General features: G+C 36.5%; 1 protein-coding gene across 1 annotated transcript in view; it reads right to left on the bottom strand.

Moving 5' to 3' along the window:
• CNTNAP5 (contactin associated protein family member 5) overlaps positions 1-12,425 on the bottom strand; it is a 582,534-nt gene that overhangs the window by 136,375 nt on the left and 433,734 nt on the right. Inside the window, exon 13 of the mRNA XM_087712206.1 lies at positions 8,889-9,089. Within this exon, the coding sequence (XP_087568332.1) occupies positions 8,889-9,089 (201 nt within the window). The remainder of the gene's footprint in view (positions 1-8,888; positions 9,090-12,425) is intronic.

Below are 12,425 nucleotides of genomic sequence, written 5' to 3'. Positions count from 1 at the left end.
GCAGACCTGAATTCTGCAGCTCAAGGTCGATCTTTTAATTGTAGAACCAAAAATATTTTGTTTATTTAAATTTCAAGTATAAATTACCTATCAGGCCCTATTGAATATTTTATAACAATATACTTTGGTGTTATATATGACACTCTGTGAATCTTGTATCTGTGATACTGTAGGTATGAAATGTTTTCCATGTCTGAAGTGTATTTTTTTGAAGTGCTTATTAAAATTGTTAAGATAATATACAGAAATGTAACACTTAGTTAAATAGAGTCTCCTTCTCTTGATGCTTCTAAATATAGTTAAGATCTGGTACTTAAAGTTTAGAGTCCCAAAACATCTAGTTTTTTTAGAATGAGGTAAAACAGATATTCACATTCAACAATCAGTGTTATTTGGGTTAAGCAAGAATTGAACAAATATTATAGTTAAATGGCTAATGTAGTCTATATATAGTCTCCAGTTTAATCTTTCCTCCTGTTTGGTTTCAAACTCAAAGATTCCAAATCATTGTACTTTAAAAATATGTGTAAATGTGTGCTAAATAAATGTGTAACAACTGCTTCTTCTGGCTTCATTGTGGTCAAGCACTCAGCTCTACTCAACTAGTTCACTAAACTCTAAAAAATATATCAACAATTGACTTTTATGATACAAGTGGGCTTCAGCACACTCCCGCATATATTCAATTTTCTTACTATATATTCCATGTGTAAATAAATCTTAGAAAGCTGTAATAAATTTGACCATTCTTCAATTTTTAGAATCACCATGCAAGAATTTACTTCTGCACTAACCTATCTTCTTTTTCAGCAAGTTATGGACCAACAGCAACTAGTGTTAGAATCCTGTAATTTTAAATCTGTACTCTTCTGTGTCATCTGAGAAGCCAGCTGGGAGTTATAAGTTGCAAGGTTCCTTGGTTTATGATGTCCTTTCAAGGTACAAAATGACTGTCTGTGCAAGCACTTTAGTTGCAACATTTGACTTGAACAGCCTATAAAAGATTGTCTTTGTTTGGACAACAGCCAAATCCAATTATGTGTGTCTGCTTTCCAGCTGATTCTACTTGTAAAGAATTGATCTATCTCCTTCCATCTGCTTGGTCAACCTAAATTTCTCCTTACATTATATGTGGCAATTAAAATTCTTAGAATATTGAAAAGCACAAAGCTGGGGAAGGCTGTTCTGGTACAATATAAAACTAGCATCTTCATTAGCATCTTATGTACTCTAAAATATTCTGTGAAGATATCTTCTCTATTGGATTGTTCACATTCAGTGACTTTTCATTTTCCTTTATGGAGACCATTGCATCATCCAACATTATATAATACATGCCTTGTAGGCACCATTGCCAGGTCCCAAGTAGTGGGACTTTTCTGCTATGGTGCCCTCTTTGCAAAATACCTTTCCCCAGAGTAAGATTGGCTTCTTCACTTTTGACCTTTGGAAGGTTGTCAAAATCTATCAAAAAATATTCATATTCCAGTGGACCAGGGAAGAATTGAGATGACTCCTGTATTATTAACATCTCCTCACCTAATATGTCTTCTTCAGGGGTGGGTTGCTTCTGGCATTACTGCCGGTTCAATGCATGCAAAAATCTGCCCATAAATAGGTCTGCGCATGAGCAGAACGTTAAAAATGGAAAAAATGTACAATGAAAATTGTTCTATGCATGCGCAGAACTGAAAATCCAGATGGCGCCACCATAGGAAAATGAGTTTGGAGGCAAGGCAGGCCTGGGTTGCTGCCAGTTCCAGCGACCCAGGCCACAAAACCACTACCAGTTCAGCCAAACCACTCTGAACTGGTAGGAACCAACCACTGGTCTTCTTGTTCAGCTTCATTTTTGTAGGTTTTGAATTTTTTACCATCATAATAATATTTTACTACTTATTAATTTGACTGTTTTTAACTTTGTTGTAAGTCTCCCTATATAAAATTGACCAACCCCCCACCAAATATTATCAACAATTATGAAGTTGCTCTTTCCAGTTTTTTAAAAATATACTTTTGTTTTATTTTATTTGTATAAAAGAAACAAGAGAGAGATAGGGGGAAACCCCTACAGTTCTCTTACATAAACCAACATTTTCTTAAAATAGGAAATCCGTTGGGAAATTAATCATATGAACTAGTGTGAATTAATATATTCACAACTAATATTCAGAAAGAGGCATGTGATTGCTGCCTAATGAATGGAAAGGTTATCATAATGTCTACAAATTTTCTATGTCCTATAATTAAGGTGACCAGATTTTCAGATTGGTAAAGAGGGATACCTTTGACCGGGGGGGGGGGGGGGGCTTGATTAAAAATGTACGGAGCAACAAAAATTTTCATACAACGCAAAAATAGTATTGTAATATTTTTTTATTTCAACATAACTACAATTTACAAATATAAATTGAAACTGTAGCCAAACATCAAAATGTTGATCACGTGATCATGAGGATGCTGCAACGGTTGCTAAGTGTGAAAATGGTCGCTAAGTGTGAAAATGGTAATCAGTCACTTTTTTCAATGCCATTGTAACTTTGGTCACTATACCACCTTTCTTGCCACAGTTCTTAAGTGAATAACCGCAGCTGGTATTTTGTATTTTGGATAGAATCTTTTTTTAAATAGTCTATAGTATTAGTCTAGTCTAAATATAACGAAGATGTTATACAGTAGAACCTCTGGTCACGAACGCTTCTGACCAAAATATTCACATCCACCCCCCCGGTGCTGATTTCCCCTTCTGCACCATTTTTTTTGTAAGCGCCAAATTTCCAAAATTAGGTTTAATTCATGACCAAATCACTTTGCGACCAAAGTTATGTAACAAATTATGGTTGTGACCAGAGGTTCTACTGTATTCATGCCTTTACATACTCTATACCACCTCAAAATGTTGCACAGCCTTCATAAGTTTCTAATACAGATAAAATTAAATACAACATCAAAACCATAAAAAAGTAAAATTAACCTGGCTGGAAAATCCTATGCCTGTCTTGCTTTTATTACTGACACACTTGCTGCAGTATTTGATGGCTAAAAGAAAAAAAATATTGTTAAAGTGTGTATTATGTTCACTCCCATGTCTTGTCTGCTGCGTTGATTTTGAATTCATTAAAAGAGCTTATTTTACATCAAATCCCTCTCATATTATTCTCCTATGTTCAATAAACCCTAAGAGACAGCATACTATAGATGAAATTCCTGTAACTGTATATTTAGTAAATTGTGGAGCTGAGTTTATCCAATTAACTCAGTTTTTGGACTTGAGTAATCACATACAATAAAGGAAATAAAACTATTTAGAATGAAGTGTAGTTGGCTATTTGTGATTAAGGGTGTCATGCAGAAACAATTATAGTTTTGATCAGGAAAATACCCTAAAAAACCCTTTTGTTCTTTCAGGGTTTTTTTTTAACCTTGCTTTGGGAACAAAAACCATTCTTGCTACTACAGATATTTGCCTCAATTTAGTCCTGCATTCTGTCTCCAACAGCTACTAGGCAAATAGTCCAGGATATCTCATCATGTTGGCAAAATTAGGTGATAGTCATCTCTTTGTTGTTTGTTGCTAACATCTGGTAACCAGAAGTATACAATTGCTCCACAGGAAGGCTTCATATTTGCTTTCCTGGTAAATATCAATTCAATGATTTTTCCATGGCACATCATAGTGTTACACATATTGTTTTGAATAAAAAAACAGCAGCTGCACATTTTTAAAAACCTACATTATTTTAAACTACATTAAAAAAATAAAAGAAAAAAACCCAGCTCACTTACCAGCAGGCAGGAACTCAAAGCCAATCCAGAATGATATAGATATTAATACAAAGAACTGAGCAAATTAAAATGGTGAAATAGTCCCAGGGAAATATTTTTCAAATAAAAATGAGGAGCCACCATTTTTTCCCACACGAGCCGACCTCCAACCTCCGTGCCCCTCCCATCCGGGAAATCCAGGAAGGAACAGATGCTACTAGGCAAAGTGTTTCCTGGAGCTCTATGGTACTTGGTCATTTTTTCTTACAAAATGAGGTAAAAGGGGTGCGGGGGGTGTCCGTTTTGTTGCTTTAACGTTTTAATATCTTCAATGAAAGTACTGAGACAGAGAGAGGGATTAGACAGGGTGTCTTTTGTCTTGCCCCGGTTAGGATTTCTTAAGCAAATCCACTGGGCTTTCAACATGAAGCCAGAAAATCGGGACTTTTTTAAAACGCCCCAGGACACGGGACTAATTGTTATAAAGCGTGACTGTCCCACTGAAATCGGGACGTCTGGTCACCTTACCTATAATTTAAAAAAAGTGAACTTCTACAAAAACCAGTCAATCTTCACTTAAACACAGAATCATATCTTATAGGTTTCAAATATTGCATTTGAACAATATAACCCCAAAAATTAGTTGAATCCACCCATCACATCCTGAAAAGCTTCATCAATCTACATAGACCAGATTAAAATGTCACACAAGCATAAAAGCATGGTAACACTACAGCAAACCTTTAGTCATTGCAAGACGGTGAAAAATAATTTTTCAAGAATCTTTTTCCAAATTACCTTGTTGCTAAATTACACCTTGCAAGTTGTTAATTTGTATTTGTATTTGTATTTTATTGGTCTTGTATGCCACCCACTCCCGAAGGACTCCGGGCGGCTTACAATAAACAAAGGAAGGGGATAAATAGACAAATAGACAAACAACAATTTAAAATACACAACATTCATAGTTCCCGTGGGGCTGGCTATTTCAACAGCCCCCCAGCCTGCCGGAGCAGCCAGATCTTAGTGGCTTTGCCACTTTAATCATTTTAAGAAGTGGTAATATGTTCCTTAGCTGATCCTCTTGCAAATGGATAATGTTAACATCAAATTTGCTTGAGGGACATACTCTGTGAATTCTAGTGTAGCCTAAATTCATTGGTATGTTTCTGTGGATTGGGATTTAATAACTGCCTTTTGGGTTTGTAATGTATTGTAATTCCTGTGTTAAAAATCACAATGGGGTATATGTTGAGATTAAATTATATTTAGATAATAGGGTTTTAGGGGAAGCATTGAGTAGGCATATTTGAAGGAGGAAAATACAATGAAAATAGTTACCAAGAAAACGTAATGGATCTGTCTATGAAAACACAAGAGTCAAATCTGATTTGAGGAAAAGTTTATCAATCATGTATTTAACTTAATGTTTTTTCTATGGACATATAAAGAAAGTATTAATTTGAATGATATATGATAAGAATTCATCATATGACTGAAACACTTGTGGAAAAATATGTCCACCTTCAGCACCCCATGAATGCTAACAAAACTTTCACTCAGTGAAAAGCAATGTCCCTCAACAGTTTTCATTACATCAGAGGGAATCTGCCTATTTTAATTTGGTTTAGTTTAAAACCATTTTTACGTTTTTTTTTTCATTCTAAATTATTTTGTTTACCTAATATTTACTATCCTTTCATAGATTTGTGATTTTATATACAGTCTTCAATAAAACATATTATCACAGATACTTTGGATAACATGAATTTAAATCTCTTTTTCATGCAAAGCGAACTCAGTGTATAACACCCATCTTCGGACAAATAGTAAAAAAACTTGATTCCAAAGCCTGTCTTCCTTCCTTCCTTCCTTCCTTCCTTCCTTCCTTCCTTCCTTCCTTCCTTCCTTCCTTCCTTCCTTCCTTCCTTCCTTCCTTCCCTCCCTCCCTCCCTCCCTCCTGAGCCAAGGTGGCGCAGTGGTTAAATGCAGCACTGCAGGCTACTGCTAGATCAGCAGGTCAGCGGTTCAAATCTCACCGGCTCAGGGTTGACTCAGCCTTCCATCCTTCCGAGGTGGGTAAAATGAGGACCCAGATTGTTGGGGGCAATATGCTGACTCTCTGTAAAAACCGCTTAGAGAGGCCTGAAAGGCCTATGAAGCGGTATATAAGTCTACTGCTATTGCTATTCCTTCCTTCCTTCCTTCCTTCCTAGCTGCCTGCCTGCCTCAGCAACCATCTTTCCAAATCAAACTATCTGTGTCCCAAAATGTGGATGGACAGAAGACATTTCTACATGAAATCCTCAATTCTCCCCTCAAAGAAGCATGTGCATGGCCTACTAAATTCACTGGGAAATTTAGAGCAGAACAGATGAGAAGAAATAGCAAACAAACAAACAAACATCAATGGTGACAGTTTTTTTGGGATTTAATGTTGATAGCAGCAAGGCAGACCCAATGAAGAAGTGAGGAAGTTTGGGTGAACTGAAGAATTAAGACATGCACATCCAACACCAATAAGTGCTAAACAGTTTAAGGTACTGCAAAGGGAAAAAAAATCCTGAAAGCTCTTATAATGCGTAGATTAGAACAGTTTTATCTTGGTTTTCTGTGGTAGCTTCTGCTACCTAGCAAGATGAAGAAGGCATCAAATTGGGGGAATTAGAGCAAGATGAAAGCAAACTAAGAGCCCAGAGTAAATATTATCTATTAAGTCAAACAACAAAGGATAAAAGAAAGAATATATAATAAAAGTATTCCTTGACTTACAACCATTCATTTGGCAGCCATTCGAAGTTACAACAGCACTGAACACTGATCAGTATCCCTGCAGCATCCCAGGTCACGTGATCAAAATTTGGATGCTTGGCAACTGCCATGTACTTAATGGCGGTTGTAGTGTCCTAGGGTCATGTGTTCCCCTTTTGCAACCTTCTGACAAGCAAAGTCAATGGGGAATCCAGATTCACTTAACAACTGTGTTGTTAACAATTGCAGTGATTAGCTTAACAACAATGGCAATAAAGGTCGTAAAATGGGGGACAATTCACTGAACAACTGTCTTGCTTAATAGAAGAAATTCTGGGCTCAATTGTGGTTGTAACCTGAGGACTACCCGAAAACAGCATGCTTTCAAGGATCACATTTGTTCAAGTCCCAAAATAGCTTATTTATGGCATACCTTAACCTAAACAATCTGAGCATCTTGCAGTGTAAGATATACATAGCTTTGATTAAATAAAGTCTAGAAAGGTGACTATTAATTCATCCCTTTGAACTTTGAAAATATCTGTCCCATTTTCTGAAGAACCACTTATGTATATCAGTTGAAGCATTTTCTGGTAATAACATACTGTAAGCCATTTAACATTTCTCCTTTGATGACAATTATATATTTGCATTACACATTTCTTGATTCCTTCCATGTAAGATGACTTTTTTAAAAAATATGCAAAAAAACAACAGCAACCAAGTGTCAGCTTTGCTGGGAAGAAACAAGGCAGCATCATGAATAGGTTGTAGGCAATCATTCTCAAAATGAAAATTTTAATTAGTCAAGTGATAATTACATTGTAGAAGATGCATCTGACAGCCATTAAATATTCTCAGAAGATAGAAGACCATGTTTTATATAACAACACCTGATGTAGACAACTGACAAATACTATTTGGGATGATGGCATGAAAATTATCATTTGAAGCACATATAAAATCACTTTTGACACATCATTATTGGTCTGTTATTTTATTTTTAACCACTTTAGCTTGGTTTTGTGATTAAGCTGCAGAGCTTAGATCTGATTTCACTTTCTTCTTTGAGACATAGAGCTAACTTAATGAGCCAGTTAAGGAAGAAGAAGAGCCCTGTTTGATCTAAGAAAAGTTCAAGAAGTTGGTCAAGAAGTTAAGGCTAGAAACCAGGAGATTATGAATTCTAATCCCACTTTAGGCATGAAAGCTGGTTGTGTAACTTTGGGCCACTCATTCTCTCTCTCAGCCCAACCCACTTCACAGAGTTGTGGAGAAAACAGGAAAAGAAGGAGTATTAGGTAAGTTCTCTGCCTTGAGTTACTTATAAAAATAATGAATATGAGATAAAAACAAATAAAGAAAAAAAGATTGGTTTTGTTAGACTAATATTGAATCCTTTGTGAGATATACTTAATATTTCAGTCGAAACCATCTCAAGAGTTCCTGATTTCAGCTGCCAAGTATTAAATTGCAAATGTATAATAACACATTTTTCATAAACATGTCTAGCTTCATTTTGAGGAAAAACTCATCTATCTCTTTAAGAGCTCTTCCAAGCGGTAATTACATGCTAATTAGTTGTAAGTGTGAAGAGTGCTTATAACCATTCTCCTTTAATGATTGAAGTTCTGTTACTCCCCATAATTATTAGCTATTCTGCCCTATTGATTACTTAGAAAGAGCTTTAATTCTGTCTACTACAAATATTAAGACTGTATTTACTTAAATGAATAGCATGAGTAGTCATAAAAGAACTAGTGTTTCTGTATCTCTTTGCTGCCTTTTAATGAGTCATGTGTTAGTCCTGTGTAAGAACAGTTTTGATTTATGTGTGGTAACATCAATAGTTTTTATTTATAATTATAAGATTCTGAGTTTTCTTTTTCACTTTCTCTTAATTCGTAGATGGAGCAAGTTGATCATACCGAAGTTGCTTTTAAAAGATCACACTATTACTATATGTGTCACTAACATAAGGTAGTATTTTCTATTAACACATTGCTTTTAAAAATGTTTTATATTATTTTATACTTCCTATCATTTTGTATTGATATTATTGTATTATTATCGTATTGTATTATTGACTTAGGGCTATCTAAGTTCAACACCCATCACAGGGTTATTGTGGTGGAGAAAAAAAGAGGAGGAAGGAGTATTAGGTATGTTGGCCACTTTGAATTATTTATTAAAGAAATAATAAAGGCAGAATATAAATAAATAAATAAACTTAGCCATGCTCTCATTTCAATTATTTGATCTTATCGGAGAATATGTATATTACTATATTACAGACACTAAAACATTAAAAATGAAAACAAATGACTAAACAAAAAAAAAAACCCAGAAAGACTTCAACAGATGGCACTTACTTGGGGAATTCAGCAGACGTGACTTTTTACAATGGTAAATTGTCTCCTGTTCACAATATTCAGCATTATTTGTTATTGCTTCCAGCTGATTCCCACTGCTATTGTAACTGAAGTTCATGGTGTATGGTTTCTGAGGATCAAATCCGTGGACATGAGTCAATTCTGTATTATTGTGCTCCACTACTGTCCAGATCTTGTCTTCTGTGGTAAAATGAAAGGGAAAAGAGATAAGAAAGTGAGTGGGTTTGGTTTTTTTTCCCTTTGTTTGCTTGTTTCATCTGTAGGTAGATATTCTGTTATGTATGTATATTGGGTCATGGAATATGAAAATAAGTATCTTTCACAAAGTGTTAATTCAAAACAAGGAATAATTTAATCTTTCAATTTTTAAACCAAGATATCCAACAAAACTGGGACACCCAGCAGTCCAAAGAGATTTACAAGTAAACCCCAATTGTTCTTATCATCTGAAAAACTGAAAAACATTTTTTTATGAATATGGAAACTTGGAGTCTTACGAGTAATTTTAGGAGGCAATCACTTTATGATTTTACAGCTTATATTGCATTTTTGTTCTGTTTCTGGATCAATATGGATGAACATAGTAAATGGAAGGAAGGGAAGAAAAATCCATGGGTTTCTGTAGAAGTGGATTTTCAAGAGAGATGTTGCTATAGCAGAAACTTTAATAGGATTTGCCTGATTATTTTTGGCAAAAAAAACCCCACAAAAAACACATACCCATTGGTTTCTAAAAACCATGTACAACAAAGATGTGGTGAAAAATAACAATAGATAGATAGATAGCTATTATAATAGCTAGATAGCTGGTGGATGGATGGGTGGGTGGGTTGTTGGATGGACAGACAGATTGACAGACAGACATAATTTTTACTGTGCCACACTCCCCACAAGGAGATTGTACAGTGAGATAATTGAGATCCCTGGAGCAGACCATTGTTCTGGCTGACTTTCAGATGGAAACAAAAAGCTTTGCCAACCTATGCTATTAAGTGGTGACTCGAGGACCCTTGGCTGATGGCAAGATAACACCACACTTTAGTTTAGTGCAGTGGAAAATATATTCTGTCCTTTCATTTTAGGAGTAAAGTGAAATTGATTTCCCTTTCTGTTATTGCCTTCTTTACTATATTATAGAGGAAGGAGGGAGGGAAGGAGAGAAGGAGGGAAGAAAAGAAGGAATATAGCAAAATAGCAAAAATGAAATAAAAATAATGTTCATTTTCACACAGGATTTTAAGATTGACAATAATTTACCATTCCCCAACACAAAACTCCCTTTTCCTTGATTGTTCCCGAGTCACTATTATTCAAAATCATTTCGGGATTTCAGGCAGCTCACTCTTAACAAATGAGATGCATCACTTCTTTATATGGTCTGGCTTGGCTGCACTCATGTATGTCTATCTGAAATCTGAAATGGACTACTACAATGTGTTCTTCCTGGGACCCCAAATGAATTTGGAAACTTCAAATTCCCAAAATAACTTTGGAATACTGCTATTTGTATTTTGTTGGGTTTTGTATTTATCAGTACCTTTGGTTTACTGAAATGTGTTTCAATGATTGGTTAGTTGCATTGTTTCCAATGTTGATATATAAATGTAAGCTCTTTTTGAGGAAAAAAAGAAAAATAAGGATGAAAATCTCCTGGACAAAATCTTTCCCATCCTCTCTCAACTCCCCCAAAGCGTCTAAGTCTTCCTAAAGTCCTTGCCACACATTGTGTCAATATAAAACAAGCAAATAATAAACCTCAACTGGGGGACAAGGTAAAGTAGCTTTTTAAATGTTTCATTGGTTATGATTAGTATAGGGGATATAGTTAGAAACATGACATTTCTAACCTGGGATTGAAGAAAGAGGCTGGTGAAAAACCATTGAGTTATAGCTGGAAGCTTGTAACCAGACATAGCAGGGATTTGAAGTGACCAATGAGACCTGGGCACTCAGATGATGGCAGGCTGGGATCATGTTAGATGTGATGGATATGATGGCCAAAGTGGCTGATTCACTTACTAGAGAGCAGCCATGGTGAGGCTGGTAGGTTGGGAATGCTGGTGAAACACTATTGTAATTTGTTGGTTTGGAGAATCATGAGCAGTGGTGACAGGGGAAGACTGAGTACCAATGAGTAGATCAGAGGTGTAAAACTCTAGACCTGTGGCCCAGATCCATCCTGTGGGGTGCTTAGATCTGGTCCATGGGGCCACCCTGGAAACAGCAAATGGCCTGTGATGCCTCTGCTAGACAAAACGGAGCTTGGGAGGGCCACGGCCCTTGTAAGCTCCATTCTCACTGGCAGAGGGTTTCAGGAGCCCGTTGCAGCTGAAAATGGAGCTCAGGAGGGCCATGAGCGGCCCTTGCAAGGTCCGTTTTCACTGGCAGAGGGCTACAGGAGACTGTTGCAACTGAAAACGAATCTTGGGACCCTGTTTTCACTGGCAGAGCACTTGGGCCACCACAGGTGATCCCGACATGAGTGACATCAAACTGGCCACACCAACCTTAGTCACACTCACACCAGCCCCCGAGATCAAACACAAGCCTGATGTGGCCCTCAATGAAATTGAGTTTGACACCCCTGGATTAGATAGTTGGTACAAGAACCAATGTTTTGGACCTAAGAAGCTGAGTGTTAATTAAATGCAACTCCCTGGGACACATGCTGGTTGATGAGGGTTGGGTGATGTGAACTGGATGACGAGTGGTTCTCAGAGCCTAATGTAACTCCTTGGAGATTGGGAGAGATTAATTTTATGGAAACTGAAGGGCAGGCAAGAAGATTCCAGTGCAGACAAGGAGAAGCATAGCTAAGCTAAGCTAGAGTCCCACTGCAAATATGCACAACCCCATATTAAGGCTTAAATTTAGTGATAGGTTTGACTTATTTTTCTGTTGAGATCACATCTGCCCAATGCCAAACTGCAGGTTTTTTTTAAGTATAACATGACCTTAACACAGATTCATCTTGCATGCCAATCATAACTGGATTAGGAGGCACTCCAAATGCATTTTAGATCACCTATTGTTTGGACTACTGTTGATGCACAAGGACATACTGTGAGGGGGTATCCTTGAAGACCTTTCAGACCTACATCTGATGTCAAATCTAGAGGTTACCCCTTGTTTAGTCTCGGTAATCACCTTTACTTATGGGTGCAAATTAAGAAGATGGTTGTCTCCTATAAAGCTCATCATAGTTTAGAGTCTAAATTCCCACAGGATTGCTTCTCTTTGATTATTTCTGTCCCTCTGATAAAGTCTTGCAGAGTCATCATGCTCCAGATAGCATTGTCTTCTCTGTGATCATTCCTGCCCTCTGGAATAGCACCCCTATCCAACCTGATAGTCATTTAGGGGAGATTTTTCAGCAGACCTTGGGACAGAGTGATCTGCAATGCTGCATTTGATTTTACGTTTCATATAATACATAATTGTCTTGGTATTTCCCTGACATGATTGCTATTTGTTATTTGTTTGATTAAGATTTTTATCTGGTTCTGATTTGAAATC

This window comes from Thamnophis sirtalis, unplaced genomic scaffold (assembly GCF_051295495.1).
Source record: "Thamnophis sirtalis isolate CommonGarterSnake01/CBP01778 unplaced genomic scaffold, rThaSir2_p1.2 scaffold_1, whole genome shotgun sequence".
Lineage (NCBI taxonomy): Eukaryota > Metazoa > Chordata > Lepidosauria > Squamata > Natricidae > Thamnophis > Thamnophis sirtalis.
This window is presented reverse-complemented; position numbering and strand designations above follow the sequence as displayed.